Source organism: Micropterus salmoides, unplaced genomic scaffold, assembly GCF_014851395.1.
Source record: "Micropterus salmoides isolate LMB-PRFRI ecotype aquatic unplaced genomic scaffold, ASM1485139v1 Ms_hic_scaffold_5, whole genome shotgun sequence".
Classification (NCBI taxonomy): domain Eukaryota; kingdom Metazoa; phylum Chordata; class Actinopteri; order Centrarchiformes; family Centrarchidae; genus Micropterus; species Micropterus salmoides.
In genome coordinates this window covers 32,821,164-32,841,941 of record NW_024044237.1, presented here as the reverse complement: position 1 = coordinate 32,841,941, position 20,778 = coordinate 32,821,164, and the positions used below count along the sequence as shown (strand labels likewise).

At 40.4% G+C, this 20,778-nt stretch overlaps 1 protein-coding gene across 1 annotated transcript in view; it reads right to left on the bottom strand.

Moving 5' to 3' along the window:
- fat2 (FAT atypical cadherin 2) overlaps positions 1-20,778 on the bottom strand; it is a 113,787-nt gene that overhangs the window by 72,360 nt on the left and 20,649 nt on the right. Inside the window, 7 exon segments of the mRNA XM_038699096.1 lie at positions 548-758; positions 1,201-1,413; positions 2,609-2,671; positions 3,504-3,643; positions 13,637-13,844; positions 14,899-15,210; positions 15,628-15,686. Coding sequence (XP_038555024.1) covers positions 548-758; positions 1,201-1,413; positions 2,609-2,671; positions 3,504-3,643; positions 13,637-13,844; positions 14,899-15,210; positions 15,628-15,686 — 1,206 coding nt within the window.

The following is a 20,778-nucleotide window of genomic DNA, read 5'->3' as shown; positions in this document are numbered from 1 at the left end:
CTGTGATGGTATTGATTGATAAGATGGATGTTGTTTGCTGTATAAAAGAAACTGAGCAGGCATAATCTGTTCCACTGCTTTGATCATACATGATCGGTAATATCCCCCTGATAAATCGTACACTACTGCAAGATAATGCAAGTTGTAGGGTTCAGCTGTTCCATAAATCTCTCAGAAGGTCAAGATGTTTCAACGTAATGCGTGATGGGAGAAGAAAACACAGAAGTGATGAAACGATAGACACAAGAGGAGGACTGAGACTAGGAGGTTCAAATGCAAATCCCAAACAGAAAATGATGACTGTGAGGATAACTGAGAAACATTTTCATCTCTCAGGTGTCATCATCGTGGCCTTGAACCCCCTTCAGTGGCGCTAAATAGTCGACATTCACAATGCTGTGGTTGTACGGGGCAGATCCCAGCAGTCAACATTAGAAAACATTGGCAGCTCTCAGGTGTGAATATGTGCAACTGAATGAATTTAACAGAGTGAATCTGAAAAGGAACAAGCATAAATAAAAGATAAAAATAGCCTTCTGCTGCTCACCTGAGTGCAGAGTGTAGCTGATTTCAGCATTGCTGCCCATGTCCTTGTCCAGGGCCTTGACTCGGATGACCTCGGAGCCTGTAGGTGCCAGGTTGGAGATGCTGGCCTCGTAGTGGGGGCTTAGGAAAGCCGGAGAGTGGTCATTACAGTCCTCCACATGAACCACCACCTTCACAAAATTTCTCTTCACTGGGATCTCCTGGTCACGCACCTAAGGAGGAGTAAAGTAATGTTAAAAGTATTTGTATCTGTGATGAGAGACAATCGAGGCTCTTACAGTAATAATTCCTTGATAAACATACAAAATTATAAAATAATGCATACTGCACCAGTTTTGCTTATTGATAAATGCAATTTATCACAATGAAGATAATTTTTGGTTATTTTAGACAGACAAATGTAATAATTAAGTTATTGGTAAAGCACTTTGAGCTGCATTTATTGTATGAATGGTGCTTTATAGATAACGTTTATTACTGTCATTTATCAGCTTGAACCACTTTTTCTCAAATATAATACATACAACAAATGTATTTGTAGTACAGCATACCCTGTCTGTAATTGTTCTGGACTATGTCTTGTGTCAGTAACATACATTACAGATATCTTCATAAGATCAATTGTTTTTGTTTTTTTGTTTTGAGCGTCATTACCATAACGATGAGGGTATGAACAGAGATCATCTCATAGTCAAGCTCCTCTGTCATCACCAGGACTCCACTCTTTGGGTCCAGATGGAAGAACTTGGTGCTGTCTGGATGTAGGCTGCTGTGGATGGAGTACACCAGTTTACTGTTGGTGTCGGCGTCGTGCGCACTGATTTGCAGGATGTCTTTCCAAGGGGAAGTATCCTCAGGAACCCTCACCTTAAACACACAGGAACAGATGGTGGAATATTTATTTTTTTAAGTAATGGCAGAAAACAACAGGGTTTGAAAACTGGATGGGAAATTGAATTCTAAACATTTTGAGGAGAAGAACTTGTTCTGTTAGAGCAATGATTCCAGAGACAGGATCAGAGAGTGTGTTGGATGTCCTGATAAGCACAATAAAGAATGCCTGCTGTGGCTTTTGTGATTCTCAATGTGTCTAAATTTGTCTGTAATGTCTGGTAAATATCTTTAACTAGCTTCCTGAACAGAAATAAACAAAGCATGGACTAATAAGTTTTAATGCATTACTAATGTGGTTGTAACAAGTCAAGGTCAGGGTTTGGTCCGCTTGCATGTAACCATCAGATATATAACTACAATAAAAACACACTTCAGGTAGCCTGATAGGCTATCAAATGTGCTCAGACATAACCAATCATAATTTGAGTATCCAAACACAGAGTTGATTTTTCTTTTTTTTCCTCAAACTACTGGGGAAATTGCAACAGGGGGCCTCATGGGAGGAAATGGGGAATGCATCATCATCTGGATGTCTGAGTCACGAGTGTCCTGATGCCAGCAACACTACCGAGTCTCGTCAGGGAAGACAAAACACAGCTCATAGAGGCAATTAAGTTATTAAATCCTTAGCAATCAATTGCCACCATTTGCGTCAAAAACATGCTCATTCTCGCAATCAATAGCAAATCAGACACGACGCACATATTTTTAGATTCAGTGTTATTTACACGTCTCAGGGATATCATTATCTCTGATGTCGATAACAAATATAAATCATACATCCTCTAAAAAATCAAAAATAGACACTTCTTGTGGCTGCAGAAGTGTCCACCTTTTGTAAATTTCTTCAGTATCAAAGTAATCCAGTGATAGTTTTGGATTTTGGGGCAATCATTTTTTCAATAAGGGACAAGGTAGAAAAAGTAAAAAAAAATACTGGTATAGTTTTAATGAAAAATCCTTTAAAAACATGTTTAAGGGACTACTTGTGATTCTGGAGGGCCAACAGTACTGTCTGCTTTTCACACAGGGTTTCATCTCTGACCATAAACATAATCATCTGTAAAGAATCCTTTTCGATATTATTGCTCTAATAACTCGCCTGTGAGCTCTACCACTCTGAATTATGCATTTTAATGAATCTCTCCTGGATTTCCTTGCCTCTCACCTCGTACAGCTTCTTCAGGAAGACAGGACGATGCTCATTCATGTCCAGCACACGGATGTAAGCCTGCAGTTCGGAGAAGGAATACACATGGTTTGAGAAAATGGATGCTCAGCATGAATAACATCAAATATGGAAGGTACCGCAGTTGCTTCACATGCAGTACCTGAGCCGCAGCTGCCTACAGGATTTAAGATTAGATTCAAACCAGATATTTTCATATGAAGACATAAATAGTTGTTTAAGCTCAGTGGGTTGATTTGCACAATGAAGGTACCAGCACATGTATAGTTTGTTTTCTTTGATCTCAACTGTGATGGAAAAGGTTATTTTGTAGCTTTTTTTGTAGCAGCTTTAGTTCATAATGTGTAGTTACAAGACAACTTGAACTTTAGTGAACAAGTCTCATGAATATAAAGTGCCGTAGCTGGTTCAGAAGAATGGGTTTTGGTTACTTCTATCTTTAAACCAATACAGTGGAGTGTTTTATTGTCACTTTCTGATGTTTATTTCAGATTACATTCTCACTTCTATATAACTACGTAGTAGTTCTGCAAAATGTGAGCTGAGCTGGTCATTGTTGGATATATTTTAGCTGTTAATGACTTTTGGCTGTCTGAATATACTGAAACCAAGAGAAGAATCAGTTGTTGCAAATAAGATAAGGTGTAAAAATAACAAGGTAGATATCATAATCTGACAACCATGCTGAATTCATGTTCATGTTCCTGGAGGAAAAGAGTGAAAAAAAGGCCTTTTTCAGTTAGAGTTCCTACTCAAATCAGAATTATCCAATCCTGCCATCAGGAAAATAAAAGTTGTCATTTGGTATATTTGCAAATATTTTTTTTTATACTTTTTGCAAGTACGAGCCATGGTTTTGGTTCATGTTTCTAACCTGTGTGGTGGCGTTGTGGTGGCCATCGGTAACCCGCACCGTGATGTTGTAGTTGGAGCGTCGAGCCGCATCGAGCCGGCGGGCAATTGAGATGGTTCCTGTATTTCTCTGGATGTCAAAGTCCTTTTCCTCATCGCCACCTGAGAGAGAGAGAGATGGAGAGAGACAACGAGAAATTTATTCCATCAGGTGTTGATGCTACAGTATGTGGGGTTATGAATCAGGCAGTGTCCAGCTGTCAGATGTAATATCTTCGATGATGTTTCAGACTCTGCAGGTCTGATTTTGACTGGTTGCAGGAATGATGCATCTTGGCATTGTCCTCCAGCATCTGAAGAACTGCAGTTTCCGTGTGTGTGGGGGGGGGGGGGGGGGGGGTTACATGACTACATGTTCTGAATGTAACTGTTTATGATAATATAGACACTTATTATATCCAATTATGTACTTTCGCATTGCAAATATTGTCATGAATTAAGAACCAATGTGCAGGACAAGGATTCAAGCCAACAATGCATCACTACATCCTGACTTAATTGCATAAACTGGTTTTTGAAAGTGTGAGTTTTGTAAAAAAAAAAAATAAAATAGATTTTCTTCCCTTCATATGAACCCATCCATCACAGCAGGACTTTTTCATGGCCTCTTATTTACAGACAGAGCTGAGAAACCAAGTGAGACACAAATACCCTCCCACAACAGCAACAATACTGTCTGTCAGATCACCTGTCTTACTTCCTGTCTATCTGAATTGAGTTTTGGGAAGCAGCGACTGACATTGTCATCTAAGGACTCTTAGTTGATTGACTTTAAGGTGACCTGTGGAGTTTGTGAACACTGGTGATGCTGAAGTTCAAAGTTTTGATGAGATGGTTCTTGTATTGTTTCTACCATGATGATGCCAAAACAGCAAAAGCAAAACACTAATAAAAAAAGGATAAAAAAATTATAAGTCAATGCCCTTTCAAAGCATTGAAAAAACTGAAATGTTGCAAATGTTTCACAGAAAAGGAGACTGATACTAGATGTTTGAGGCCGTTATTGATTTATATTTGAGAGTTTATAAATCCGATAATGATACATCACAGCAGGGATTCTTTAGTTTTTCTTTCACGTAATAACATGAAGAAACATTTTTGATGCAAATAAATGGAAATTTACGGTGGAAAAATAACCTTGTCAGTGCATTTAATGTTTGTAAGATAACGCATCCTGGTGAGATTCACTGTTTTTTTGAAAAAAAATTAATATTCCTTTAAATCCTTGAATTGAAAGCTGAGTTATCTGTTCGTGTTGCTGCCAATAAAATTAAATCTGCAGGTGTTCAGAAATCCTTTTCTTATGCATTGCTGTACTCATAGTTCTGTTCTATCCTTTATATATCCGGTTTTGTCAGATTATTTGCTGACTGCATGCTGGTTTTTCTTCTTCCTTTTGTTAGAAATCACCTCATTTTGAGACATACTGTGTTTTGAATCCGCAGTAACACTGACTCACTTTGTCCATCTGTTTCCTTTATCCTCTCTCCCTTTTATTTCTTTCCATCCTTCTTTCCTTCTCTCTTTTTCTCCACTCTTTCCTCTTCATCCTGCACCCCCGTGCTTTTTCTTGCTTCATGGCTTTCTTTTCTTTAGTCTTTCTCTCTCTCAGCAGGTTGTGTGCATGTATGTGAGAAAGGTAAACCTCATGCCTGCTCAGCCAGATGGTGTTTATTATTAAGATGTCCATCTTGCGAAGGGCTGAACACACACACACACACACACACACACACACACATTCCTTTATACCTCTATACATGTTTCTACTTCTGTACATGATTGTTGTGACTGCATTCACATCATTATGCCACATTTTAATTTATATCACCTATCATTTATTTAAAAAGAGAGGTGGAATAAAGCACTACTACACTGCTCTAATTTTCTACCTCTTGTTCTTTTTTCCTGTTCCATCTCAACATTCTACACAACCACAAATACACACACACTCTCTCCGTTTGTTCTTGATCGATAGATAATTGGGTCATCCAGGGGTCTTTTTCTGTCAGTTATGCTATAATGACTGAGTTGAAAGCACAGTAGGGTAACCAGCCACATTGACAGGTCTGTTTAACTGACAGGTCCTGAAATTGACTTCCTGTAAGACACAGAACAGTTCCCAGGAAGCCTTTCATGGAACAAAAATGGCTGAATGAGATGCAACATCGCATATTGCCTGCAGATGTCTCTGCACAGAGAGGTACTGTAAAAGCACTTTTTCACTGTACTGATCATCGGGAAGATATGATATCCACGCTAAGGTTGAAGGTTCCATTCCCTCTGGGGCCAGCCGTGCAAAAAAATATCTTTTACTCATGCTAAATCTATGCAGGAGTTTAATCTATCTATCCATTCTTCCATCCATTGTCTGGATGTTTACATGGGTCAGGGCTAAACACACTCTGATAAACCCGTTGAACCTCCTTAGCATCAAACAGCAGGCCGAAATGAAACACTGGCAAGTGAGGAAAGTGGAATGTCTAGCTGCTACATAGCCAGATATTGTTCTCAGGAAGACTGAACTTTGGACTTGTGTTGGACATGAGTCCAACTGAACGCTACTGTTACTCTGGGTCCAAAAATGGTGGCGCCAAGTAGTTGGCTCATCTCTCTGCCCATCTGACTGTGTGTTGAGACAGAACGCAAAGGATTTCAAAGGATCCACAACTGCATACAAAGTCAATACAGACAGGAGTAGACAGACCGCAGGGAAAAGTAACAACCAGAGTCTTTAATTAGTTCTCAGTTCAGTCAGAGGGTGAGCTGAACACGAACACACAGCCAGTGTGTCTGCTGCTAACATCTGTACAGTTGGTCCATTGGCTTTTTGCCGTGAATAAACATGGACTGTACATATATTCCAGATGTCAAATTTGCGCATATGATACAAGACAGAAATTATCTTCGCTTTCTAACCAGAGCAATCTCAAAAAAATACTAGCCAGACTGCCATTTCAATGGTCCTCAGATGATAATTCTTAAATCATTTAGGTGACCCCCTGACCTTTCCTCAAGCGCACCATCGAGTCCAAATCCCACCAAATCCCCAAATCTACATGGCAGTAATCAAGATATCACTATTTAATTTCTTTAGGTTTGAATAATGATACAGCCCACCCTCTAGCACTACCCTCAGCAGAAACTCAGTACTGTTGGATCCTAGAAAAACAAAGAGCATGTTGTTTGTTTTATCTGTCACCTTTGTATTGCAGGTTATAATGAGCACTACAGCCCTACAGTATTACTCTACTGCTTTTTTTTGAGGAATTGTGCCGTAAAATCCAGTGAGCCATTTCATATTATACTGCACTGTACAAATCAACTTGACTTGTAGGAATTATTCCCCATCCTTTTTTCCACCACGTAGGATCAGTACATGAAATGTTTTATAATGACGGAATACAGAGTATTCTGAACAAGATATGCTTCAGAGTTGAATAGCATTGTTGACTCACTCAAAGAGCCAGACATTCCCCTCAGGGCAAGTTGATGAGGTTGAAATGACCACAAAACAGATGTCCTTTTCTACTGCAGCTTCCTCCAGCAATTGCTCCAAGGCAATAATACAAGGAGGTTTAATTTCTCAACTTGTCCGGTGTTTGCCTCAGGGCCTCCTCCAGGTACCTGACCTGCCTCCACAGCTCTGCTCAGGAGAACAGCTACACGGTGTCCTCACCCTGTACACAGAGAATCAGGTCAACTTTCCTACAGAGAGAACTTCATTTTTTCAGATTTAGGCCACAGCTCAGAGACCCAGACAATAGCTGAGGGTCAGAAATGAAGGTCGATTGATTCTTTCCTTTGATACTCTGTCTTAACCCCACTCCCCCCGTGCTGTACAGTTACAAAAACTTCTACAAAAGTGTGGCAGATGGAATGGGCTTATTTTGTTACCGTTGTTTATAGATTCTTGTTCTTCTATCAGTAAATTTGAATCAGAAAATATTACTACAGTGTATGCTCATCCACTATGTATCACTAGAAAAGTTAGGCCAGATGTCCACTTGACGACATTTCACATCACCATAGTACATTTCTCATATTGATCTTGGCCACTTACTCTTCAACCACCGCTATAAAATATGGGATCACTGTCAGGTGACCAGATAAGAGAAAAAAAGTTGATGAACGGGGTTAATTAATTGAAATGATAATACATATTTTATATATCATTTATCAAGAAAAGATTTAAAACATTCTCCGATTGGAGCTTCTTAAATGTGAAAGTTTGGTCTGGGTTAAACAAACGAGATGTAACGTGTGATCTGTAATCTGTGAGCTTTAGAAGTGCTGGTAGGCGTATCAGGCTAAGAAGTCTTTCTGCTAAGCCAAGCTGATTGCTGGCAGTAGCTGTATATTCACCAGACAGGTATCAAAGTGCTATTGACCAGCTCAACTAACTCTTGAAAAGAAGCATATTTCCCAAAAGGAACAATTTCTTTAAATTGTAATCCCATCCTTTAATGACGGGGAAATGTTTTTCATTCTCACTGTGTTCCTCAGGAAACCCTGCTGGATTCAGACCCCGAGAAGCCTGAACTCATCCACTCAAAGCAGATGCTCAAACCTCCCCCTGCAGGGGACAAGCCTCATCCTCCAGCAGAGGGCCACGGCCTCGGGCCTGCAGGTGCTGACCCTCATTCTGACCACATCACACCCAGCTGGGACCCACTCCAGCACAGAGATCACAGATCACAGTCCAGTGAAGTCAGAGGGACGCTGCATCCATCCACAAACAGCAGAGATGCACCCCTCGCCTGCTCTTTGATATCCTGTCGATGATTTTGTGTTACCACTTGGCTCTAAACTCAGCGTGCAGTTTTTGTGCAGATTCACAGGAGGTGTCGAAGTTATTTAGACATCGATGGAAGTTACTTATCTCACGGCCAGACAGGCTCGATAGGCATCTGGGTTCTGCTGCTGGAGGGGAGGAAGGTAAAGCGGGACGATAAATACCTGATCATATCTGCATGGGAGAGAAGTCCAGTGACATAACATTCCCACATCTGCCAACGCAGAGATGAGGGTCGGTCATACACAAGTGGGGGACAGAATGGGATGGAATAGATGGAATCGAAAAAAACAGAATTAAAATACAGTCTCCTGTCTAGTCATGCAGTCATCAAAGTAAAATGGAAATTAGGTGAGGAAAAATTTGGTGATGTCTTGTGTTTCTCACAATTAAAAATACAATGAGAAGAGAAGAGAAGCGAAGAGGAGATGATTGATGATTTGACAGTTGACAGGCCATCATTATCATGTTACGTTCACAGACCACACAGGGAGAAAAACGCTGCACAATTATCCAACACTACAACAAACACTTCAGCTCTGATTGATTGAACACACAGCTGTCAGAGCTACTGCACACATGGAATAAATAAAAATGCAGAGGCGGAAAGTCACCTAATATATTACCTCAACTACCATATAATTTGTACTTCAGTTTTTCAATTCCGTTAGACTTTATACTTCTACTTTGGTATATTTCAGTGGGAAATATTGTACTTACATGCACATGCCCAAAAATGTAATGTATATACTACATAATATTATGTAATGCTATAGAATCAAATAGTTAACCGTGTATTACATAGTTAGCCTTAGAACGACCTGGACCCTCAACAACTTTATAACATGGCTTACAAATACATTTATCAGTACTTAAAGTAGTAAACAGTGACCTAAAGGGGGGCATTATTCACTATTACTGACTTTTTTTTTACAGTTAATACTTTTATAATACAAGAATTTGACTCACAATTGAGTAATTTTCCGTTGTGTCCTTTAGATAAATAAAAGATCTTCCATCACTGACAATGCGATAACTGCTTTCACATCTAATTATACAAAACATAAGATATATGTACTTTCAACTTTTTCAGTTGACCTACCCTAACCTCACATTTACAATGACAGATTCTGGCGCCCGAGGCCAAGACTCAACCAAGCACTACATCGCATTCACCATTCACACACATTCATACACTGCGCCTAATGGTTCTTTCAGACCAAAAGCGAGGCGAGCGTTTTGGGCGGTGAGTTTTCATACAATCAAGTCAATGCAAAGACGCGTAGAGCCGCAATTTCCTGTCGGGCGGCGCGAAGTGACGTGAAGGGGGCGGGGCCAGCAACGCAAAGGAAACGCAAAGGAAACGCAAAGGAATTCGCGTGAGTTGAATATTTTCAACTCAAGCAACAAAGTGGCGTGACGCTGAGTCGCGATAGCCTATCAGTGTTGAGATTGTCCAGACATCACAGACAGCTTCAGAGTGATGTGTGGAGAGGGCCGGGCAGAGCGGGGGATTGAAAATCTGCTGGCCGGCTGAGAGCTGCTAAACTTGGGGGAGAGGAGCAGGGAGCAGCACTGCAACCTTTGGAGAAATAGACACCAGTAGTCGGTCGGATTCTGTTCTGAGTTAACTGCTTTTATTAAATTAGCTTTATACTTTAGTTTTTGGGATTACAACGTTGATTTATCTTCACTGGAGCTTCTCAGCAGCTTCTGTGCATATCCGGTACCAGTATTGTTGTTAGCGTCGTTAGCGCTGTCGGACTACGACTTCGTATTTATATAAAAAACGGACAAAACTGGGAATTGCTGGGAGAAAAGAAAGCGAGGAGGTTGAACTACCTGGTCTTGCTGACAAGACAGCATGAATTCATATGTTTAACAAATCTGCATCATGTTGTAGTTATTTCGGCATCAGTTTAATCCGTTTATTGCTAATTAAATCACAGCAAAATGTTTACTTTGGGTTCATACACTTGTAGTAATGGCGAGTTGTGTTTATTCACGTTATCGCGTTAAAATCGCCTTCTCACGTTGTGTGTGAACTTGCAGGGAATGTACTCACGCGAGGAGAAAATTCGCGGTTGGTCTGAATGCCGCATAAGTGCTCAAACATTCAGGGGCAATTCGGGGTTCAGTATCTTGCCCAAGGACACTTCCACATGCAGCCTGGAGAAGCCGGGGATTGAACCACCAACCTTCAGATTAACAGGCAATGGGCTCTACCTCCTGAGCCACAGCCGCTCCTGTAACTCCGCACCAGAATGTATTTACGCAGCTTTAAACAAACACAAAGAAAAACTGATCATATCGGTTGTATTATGCTATGTTAAGAACACATACTGTACTGCAAGGCAAATATACTGCAAAGCAGGAGCTATTCCATATGAAACACACCAGGCGGGAAATGAGTTGCTTTAGAAAACAGCTGCCCAACTGGAGGTGAACTACACACTCATCACTAAACAATTTAAAAGCTACAGATTCATACGAGATGTGTGAATGAGGCGGAAATATTTAGGAAATTGTACTGTTCAGTTTTGGATTCCTTTAGGTGCTTTCTAACCAAATTAGCATATATCATCAGTGTTAAACATATTTCCAAAATACCCATAATAAATCTTTCTGGCTCTTTTATGCTTTAATCATTTTGAAGACTATATTTTACTGCTACACGTGTGTGTAGATTCCTCAGGTCGATCAGGACTCCTCTGCTTCGTGACACAACACAACGCATGAATGTCACAAGACGTAACATCCGGCGTCAGCAGCAATGAGACAACCGAATGTCCCCTCAGGGATGCAGAGAGTGTCTGTTGTGTTCCGTTGGGTTCTGGCACAGATTGAGCTTGGCACAGCAAAGTGAACAGGAGGAACCTCGGTCTTTCTCTGCACACGCTGCCCCGCTTGGCAGGAAACAGCCTGGCAAACCCTGATGTGTTTTCCTGGGAGGCTCAAAGGGAATGAGAAACAGACGCCTCCGGAGTCACAGGGCTTATTTCCACTTCAACTTAAAATGTTGTAACGCCTTTTGTTTTTCATAATGCTCTCTGTGACAGTCTTTCTCATAGTGTCCGGGGCTGAGAGAAGCCAGGGTGGAGGGAAAAGGAGAAAGGAGGATGAAAAGTGGAGAGAGGAAGAGGAGGAATGGCCAGTTGTCCCTCGTGTGGCGATCTGGCAGGTGATGAGAGGAGGAATGCTGCTGATTTATCCTCACAGAGAGAAAACGTCCTGCTGATACCACTGACACCAAGACCTTTCCTTCCTCTCCTCCTCCCCCTTTTTCACTCTAATCATCCATCACAACTGCGGTGGCAAGATTGTCTTATTTCAGCAATCTGTGTATAAAACACACACATCTTTTCTGTCCAGGTGCTAAGTCCAAAAGAACAAATAGTTGAAAACAAATAGATCTGCACACCAAATAACTCCTTTAAAAATGTTTTGTCTTTTGCTGGTGACGGTTTGAGCACGAGGCTCTTTCTCAGACTCAGGAGCGGAGTCCAAACAATATAAGATACTATCGATTTCGCAACAACTCACAACAAAAAAGCAGTGCTATCTATCTATCTATCTATCTAAAAACTAATATTTCTGCTAAAAAAAGACATAGACATGTCATAGACATCAACAAACAAGGAATTATGCCAAAATCTACAGCAAAATTGTGAAGATTTGGCTGAAATACTAATCAGGAAACATACTTTTTTGACATTTAATGGGCACGTGTCTGCAAGTACACTGCATTAGTAGAAAATTAGGATAAACTTGGATATCCAAGGTGAACAAGGTCAGTCAAACCCAACCGTTACAGCCCACTTCTACTAAGCCTTACATTCCCCTCTCTAAGGCATGTGAAAAGCTGGGTCTGTCCTGTGATTTTCTTTTTAATGGCCGCACAGTTTCTTTTCTATGGATTTAATGATGAGAGAGTGAGAGACAGGTGTTTTAACTACCAGACCACCAAAGTGTTTTGTCTTTTTTCTCTTTTCAAACCCATAGTCTCTCGTGTTGTTTCTAACAATAAGGTAAAATGATAATCTTTTAATAATTGCTCGCCAGCTGACACTGTGCACAGGTCGGCGCAATGGGCTTTTTTATCCCTGACTTATTTCTCCCAGGCATAACAGGGCGGAACAGCGGATTTAGCCAACAAAAACAAGACACAACTGTAAACAGAAAGTGAGATGGTCCAAACATAACCATGAGCGTGGCAGCTTCCATGTTGGTGAATCTATGCTATTATAATCTTCTTTTCCATTCTGCATGTTTTTAGTGCACTGATGTACTGCAAGTCACACCTAGATATTTCCTGCATTACTAGTGAAGTTTGGTATCAGAAAACATCCATCTAAAACATCAACACCAACCAAATCCCTCGGGATCAAAGAGCGTTCAGGGAAAAATCCACTGGAAAACAAGCATGGAGACCAGATTCTATACCAACAGGAGCAAGGCAAGTACACAAAGCAGCCACAAAATAGGTTGGGATTCAGTCAGGCATGGGGCCTGGAAGCGTTCGTTGCTGCCCACCCTGTTGCAGTCTTTCTCACTTTCTCCATCTCCACTTAAAGCCACATAAGTTCTGGCAAGCTGAACTTTTACAGGAAATAACTGAAGTTTAAGAGGCTTATTTAGGAAATCATTGAAAAGAATCACCACACAACAAGTCTTGGAAAAACACTGAAACTCACAGATTGATTATATGAAACCGTAAAAATATCAGAGAGTAAATTGTCTTCTTTTAACCATGCCCTTCTCTGCTCCAATATCATTCTCTGTTGCAGGACTTTGCTGACCTTTAGAAAATAACTTGTCTTCTGTTCATACTGAGGCTCATATGGATGGATGATGTTTGTAACCTGTTTGTATTCTCCGGTGCGAGTCGGCGCTTGACAAGTCAGCACTTTGGTGTAAGTGGCAATATGGTGGATGTCAGATATCATTTCCTAATATGTGGTGCTTTTTGCCTCGGCTAAAGGAGCTGAACGTCACACAGAAGCGGAGACGGAGAGACTCTCTGTGATCTATGAGAAGTCATTACACAGTGATCACTGAGCTCTGATTTCAGGTGCTTTTTTTTGTTTTCTTTTCTGTCCTTTCTAGTCAAATTGAGCATGTTGTGGAAATAAATATAAATAGTTTTTTCATCCATCCCATGTCTTCTTTTGGAGATCATTACCCTAATTTGTGTCATGCTTGTTTTTAACAGAGCTTGAAGTTTTTCCTGTTTTCCTCAGCCTCACCTGCACAGCTTCTGATCAATATTCAGAGTGTGTGCACGTGTGTTCATTTCCTCTCACCTATGATGTCAAACCACCTCTGCCGATGGGTCTCCGTCATGATGATGCCCACCATGTGAGTGATAGGCTCCGTTTCCATGACAGCAAAGGTGAAGAGGGGCTCATCAAACGTGATTGGCTCAGCAGAGGGCTGTGGCCGGGCGATCCACTCTATGTCAAGTCTCGCTGTAGACGAGTGGGACGGGGTGCCCTGGTCTGTAGCTTTAATCTGGAAATTAAATTAAACATTTTAATAGTTTTTTTAAAAAAAAATTGAACTGCTGTAAGAGAAGACTGGAGACAGAGTAGTTAGTCTGGTTCTGCCTATCTCACAGAACAGAAAGGTGGCATGGGTGCCCACAAGATCAAATTTCAATCAATGGCTGCATGATGTCATCACAAGTAAGAGCGAGGGCAGAGCAGTTAGCTGTGTGAAAGTGTGTAAGATTAGAGCTGCATAACCAAGCTTCTCTTCATCATTTTCAGCCAAATTTAAAACTTGTTTTATTTACAGAGTTCCACCAAAAAATGCAGGTGTGTAAAAAAAAAAGAATATCAGTTTAAACTGTGTTTAAGCAAGATTCTATGTTACTGTACACAAATGTTGTTTTCTGCTGCTGGTACTACGCCCTCAGGGTAAACAGAGAGAGACAGTTAGTGCTGCAAATGGTATTTGTGAAATAAAATTTTCACCCAGACATATATATATATATATATTTTTGCATTCTGCAAAAGTTTTCTCTTTTTTTTGTATGACCACGTAAAGCAAAAATGTGCAAATCCTACACAAACTGGCTTTAAATCCACCTTTTACCAATTTTTATTTGTTGACAATAAGAAAAACAAAGAATAACACCAACCTTAAGCTGCTCAATATATGTCAACAGAAGATAAAATCTTACAGAAGTTTTCCCTGCTGATTAAGCTCTTTGGCTTCCATAATGCAGAGTGATGACAAGGACTGTGAAAATTCATTGGTTTTACAGCAGGTCTTGGTGAAGTGCCTTTCAGGGTATTAAGCACGGGTAATTGAGCATCTTTAGCAGAGTGGGTGGGCCCCGGTCAAGACTTTAAAGTCTCCACACCTTCTACAGAGACGCAAATGAAGCACATCTCTTTAGAAAACGTATTTACCTAAAGCTTATTGAAATGCAAACTAATTATCACTCTTGCTGAAAGACGGGAGGCACGTTTTTTGCTTTGGAGCCACACAACTCCAAGTGGGCAGATCAGATTTGGCAGCAAAAGATGTCACTACCCTAAATGACGTTCTGGAGACCTACCGTGAGAATACTGTAGTTTCCAGGCCAGAAATCGCCGTGCGATGTCACCACACCCGTCACTGAGTCAATCTCAAAACGCTCGTCCCTGTTGTCTTGGAGCTTGTAGGTCACCACAGCGTTTGAGCCCTCATCGTCATCACGGGCGACCATCCTGCAGACTTCCTGTTTACCTGCCTGGAAGCGCTGTTCAGGCAGCTTGACGTGGAAAAGTTTGTCTGTGAACTTTGGTCGGTTGTCGTTGGCATCTAGAATTCGGATCACGACGGTGGCGGTGGAGCGCAGTGACGGGGATCCATCATCTACAACGATTACCTGAGAATTAAGAGGAGAGTTTAATGTCATAATAACTTCTACATTTTTTTTGTAATGCTAGATGGAACCCTGTAGGCAATAAAAGACAAACAACTCTGATCTTCAACTGTTAATTTGACTTTACTTTGTGATGAAAGAATGATGTATGATTGATTTATCTCATTTTCATTGGGATTTAAATTTACGTTATATTTATTCTGAAACGTTTTGTTGTAGCTCAACATGTGAAATTTCAGATTTAATTTTGTTGTCTTTTAGTTGCAGTGCATCCTGGTCTATCTCCTGCTCCTGTGAATTTATTGATACTCTGAACCTCAAATGCACTACAAAACAGCTGGATTCCCTGTTTCCCCTTTTCAGCATCAATCCGAAGGGAAGTAAAAAAATAAAATAATATGTTGTTTTCAAGAGTCTCACCTCAATGGTGTGTTCTGGTTTGTCCTCCCGATCCAAGGCCGAGAGAGTGCTGATAACACCTGCGAGCACACACACAGAAGGAATCAATCCTGTTAGTGTGCGAGTCCCAGGAACTACAAGTGTTAATTACACGTAAACAACAAAACAGACTGGAGTGTTACTGCTTCTGTTATTTTAGGGGTGTGTGTTCGTGTGTGTGTAGGTCTCAGAGCAGTAACAGAGCTGATTGCACCTAAGCAAACACATTTTGGTTTATGGATGTTGTTTCTGCTGTTGTTGTTCTTGTCTGTGTGTGTTTGTGTATGTTTACCCGGTATGAGGTACATCCTCTGGGGTCCATGCAGGATCAGTGTGGATGTCAGTGTTTCTGTGAGTCTGTTCAGCCAGTTTTCAGCTGTCAAACACTTGAACTTGGAAAATGCTTTTTTTACCTCATCAACATGTGTGTGTCATCATTCATATTGATATCTACATTTAGTCTTTTCATTTACTTTTGTTTATATATTTAATTCATTGCATTTGTCTATGTAAAAATCATATTGTATCAAATAATATTGTATTGTATTTGAACTTTTGTATTACGTAATGTGTTGTATTTCAACTTACGGTTGAAAAAGAGATTTTTAAAAAGCTAGTAAATGGACCAATTTGTCACACTACTGTGTCCAATACTATTTAAAAAACAGCACATTAAACCAAATAATGTCAATATGACACCATTAAATAAATGTTCATAATCAACTACACATTGCAGACCATTTATGGCACCACTGTGAATCTGTTGAAAAGGTAATGATCATTATATTTCTAAATAGAGAACAACACTGGCATTGTACAGTTTTCTTTAGCTTTGTCCCCATGCAGTGCTTATTTTTGAGCGGAAGACGACAAGACAAGTCTGAAGACGAAAATTGGCATGAATTATTCTAAATGCGTTGAATCACTGATTCACTGGGCTAAAAAGCCAATCAGAGAGCTCTCTCTCCTTGACAGTCTTCACCGTCCATTCAACAAGCTAAATCAGCAGAAGCACCATTTGATACAGGCCGACTAGAAGCAGCGATGCCAGATTCAGTGAAAAACGACGTCTGACTGGCAGTTTGGTGAATCAGCGTCTGCATCTCGAACAGTGTGTTTGTTTCTGATGAAAGATATAAAGATGTGGCTCAACCAGTTATTCAGACACATCTGCTGTGTGTGTGTGTTGGGAGTCTGTTTGTTTGAAGCTGTTGGGAAACCTGAACGTTCTACTCACTTCAGACCTATAACCTGCCAGGGACTCTCAACAGTCTGCTGGTACGTTTTGTCAAAAAAGAAAAGAAACCTTGAATATGTCTAAAGATATTTTTGCTTTGCGTGTTTTACACTTGCTAAATTTAAACTGTAGGGCTTCTAGTAGATTAGTTGACTAATATGCAAACAGGCTCATTCATTCAAATAGATTTTTGTAGTCTGGCAAAAAAAAAAAAAGGCAAAACTGAAGAAATAAAAATGGAGAAAAAATCTGAAACGTTTTTACTTAATCCAACCAATCAGTTAGTCAGAGAAATCACTTGGATTTATCTCTTTTTCCTGCAGCTGAATTCATTTCCCAGTTGGGATTTTGACCTCATCTCATCTAGTCTAAATAAATTAAGTGAAGTGTTTTAGGCAGCTGGTAGTGCTATAGGAAAGCCAGAGACACACCGGCAGGTGATGACTGCTAATGCTGCTGGTAGCATAATAAGAGGGGTTAGGTGGCAGAGTGTGTGGATAAGAGAGATGTGTGTGTTTATCCTCTTCCACAGCAACACAAAGCCCCCATGTTCAGTGTTCATCCAGATTTATATGAGAATCTGACACTTCTCAGCTTCTGAAAGGATAAACATCGGGTTCTGCAGTAACAATAACTCTACAACGGTGTTACTAAGAGAACTTATAGCAGACATTTGTACAACCTCCAGTCCCCACAGACGTCCACTTGATCATAAAGATGATTGAACTAAAGTTAACTTTTTATATGGAAACAAAATTAGGAACATTTTTAAAAGTTTGATTAAAATGGTCAGATCATATGCGTAAAAGGGTTGATAACATTTTTACACTTTTATGATATTTTCTATTTTCATTTAACTGTTTTACTGTGTACATATTTTTACTGTTCAATAATCAGCTAATGGTCATCTCTAAAGCACTTTGAATTGCACCTTCCACTGTATTTTCAACATTTTAGTTTCTATGGCCTGGATAGATATCTTCTTTATCTCTTTATGTGCCAAAAACTAGTTTGCAATTTTGTAATTGCTACCTTTTATAATAACAACCAACTTCATAACCCTTCGTTCAAAAGCTAGCAGCTACAACAAATTATATGCAACACATAGCTGAGATCGACCAAAGGCTTCAATCAGTGCCTGGGAGAAATGAATAATCAGAGGTGGTAAGCGCTGACGCCCCAAGCCACATCAGCTTGTGTATTTTTTTGCTGATTGTTGTTGATTCGACAACTGACTCTAAACCACATTGTCCTAAAACCTCTACTCTCTTTGGCTTCTTTCCAACGGGTCATTCTAGTTATTTTGTGATTATGTAAAGCATGTATTAGTGAAGTGCCTTTTTTTTCCTTTTAAATCTTTATTTATTCCTTCAGGTGAGCTTCACTGAGAGGAAGCCTCTCTTTTGCAGGAAGGCACTGTTACACATTCACACCTGGAAGCTGCCCAGTACAACCGCAGCCTGGTCTACTGGCCACTAAGCAGCTCCACTGGAGCTGTTGGGGTTATGGGCCTTGCACCTCAGTGATGGTAAATGAGGGAGGCAAGCACTGCTTGGTTTACTTTCCACACCCAAATTTAATCCTGCCGGTCCGGGAATTAAACAGGCGACCTCCCGGTCACAAGCTTTAACCTTTGGGTCACCACTGCCCAAAATATAGTGTAATATAGCATAATTACAGCTTCACAATGCTTGAGCTTCTTTGTGTCACAAAAAATTTATCTGAGTAGTAATAGCAGTATCAATAATCAGTCAAAAAACTTCAGCGGTTTGTTTACTGCTGGATAGATCAGCGGAACAGAATTGTTTATGAATAAACCACTAGACTACATGCATAGTATATATGTCATTGGAATCACTTAAGATTTGTGTAATTTAGGTTGGTTCTGTTTATTTGTTAGGACCCTGTGAAGGAGGCAGACATGAGGAGGTGTGGGAGCTGTTCTCAGTAGACAGAGCTGGTGAACTAAGTAAAGTGAAAGCCCTGCTGAGGGTCGTTGAGGTCTTTTACGACAGTGCAAACAAGTCCTGCTGGGAGGACATCATTAGGACAGGTGGGGCACATTAGAAAGTATGTTTTTGTCATTAGTGCAGACATGGGAATCAGGGGTAAAGCCTCGTCTCTCCCTCGCCGCCTGTTTTCACTCAGCCGTGCTGGACGGCTGTCAAAACCACGTGAAGATAAACAGTGTTCTCTGGCATGCCAGGGCCCCGTTTATTTGCTTGCTCCTCTTTCTCTCTACACTCACTACCAGTCTGCTATTCCACAGTGGCTAATTCCCATCTTGTTTTTTTTTTTAAATGTAGCCTTTATTGCGCTCAGTGAGCCGTGTCAAGCCCACGTATTGAAAGGATATGTCTTAAATTATGCTGCCTTTCTGAGCAACATTTCAGCAATATTACTGAGGGAGTGGGAAGAAGATTTTCAGGCTCACAGAGTCAGTTGAACATATTAAGATTGCAAAGCAGGAGTCTGAATTCACTCGGGTTTGTTTAGAAGGAGAATTTCTCTTTTCAACTAAGATTACAAAATTACCTCTTCATGAACAAATGTATGCAAATCAAGTCATGTGTGTAAATAAGCCCCTGGAAAGAGCAGCAAACGGCCCAATTCATTGCTAATTGCAAGAGTATATCCACCCCTGGGCCTCAAAGTGCTCCTCATTATAAGATCACTATCTGATCCAAGATTCTGAGATGGAAAAGCTCTCTACTCTTGTTTGCATGACTTACTAGCAATGATGTCTGATCACTGCAAGAATTCTGAGTGGACAAACTTCTCAAGGTCAGTTCAGTGATTAGTTATCCCAAAATAGACAGAATGAAAAATGACAGTCTGGAGGAAAAGGAGCGAAACAAGGATAATGTTATTATATCGATCTTCTGTGTTTTGTTCTAATTGTCAAGAATCCCATGAAAAGAAGTAACAATGTGTTAGTTCATCTCTGAATACCTTCGGACTTCTGTGACACTCTGAGCCCACTGGTTCGTAATGAATTTGTAAATCTTTAAAAACCTTTATTTAGCCAATGTTATTCAAACAGAGGGAAACAGTGCATTTGTTGGGGACTATTTTCAGCAACGATTAATCCACATGTGGTAATCTAGTGAGTATTTGGAGCAGCAGGGTGGTGAATGTGGGACTGAGACAAAATAAACTACAGTGTGTGAGCAACAGTGTGGCTCACTGATGTTTTTTTAATAATTTCTGGACAACAATGACACAGCGGAAGAAGAGATATTAGGCTTGATAAACACACAGTGCTTGATTTGGGTTTTTCAATGTATTTGTTGGCAATAATGAAAATTCTGAATATCACCAGACTGATCCTTAAACGATAACTAGTTCTCACTTTGTGGATGTGAAAATTGTATGTGTATGACAGTGCAAATGTATAATAATTAAAATAATCTTATATTTTGTGAAGCAAGGTGCTTTAAGGTTCTACAGTAATTTTAGGAATTTGTCGTCGCTAAATTCTAATGAACATGCACATTCCTGACTTGCCAGGGCTTGTCAACAAACAACTTTTTTGTAAAACACAAAATGGCATTGTCCTGGCCTCCAGTACCACCGTAGCAAATCTCCGACTTATCTTTGATCAGGATATGGCTGTAGAGTTCCCACGTAAAACAAACTTCAAGGAGCTGCTTTTTTGATTAAGCCACTAGAACACTGCAGAATGCAGGTTTACTTGTGGTTCCTGGAGTCTCCAGAAGTAGAATGGGAGCCAGTGCCTCAGCTATCAAGCTCCCCTCCTGTGGAATCAGGTTCCAGTTTGGGTTTGGGAGGCAGACACCATCACCACATTAACGAGTAGGCTAAAAACTTTCCTCTTTGATAAAGCTTATAGTTAGGGCTGGCTCAGGCGAGCCCTGAACCATCCCTTACTTATT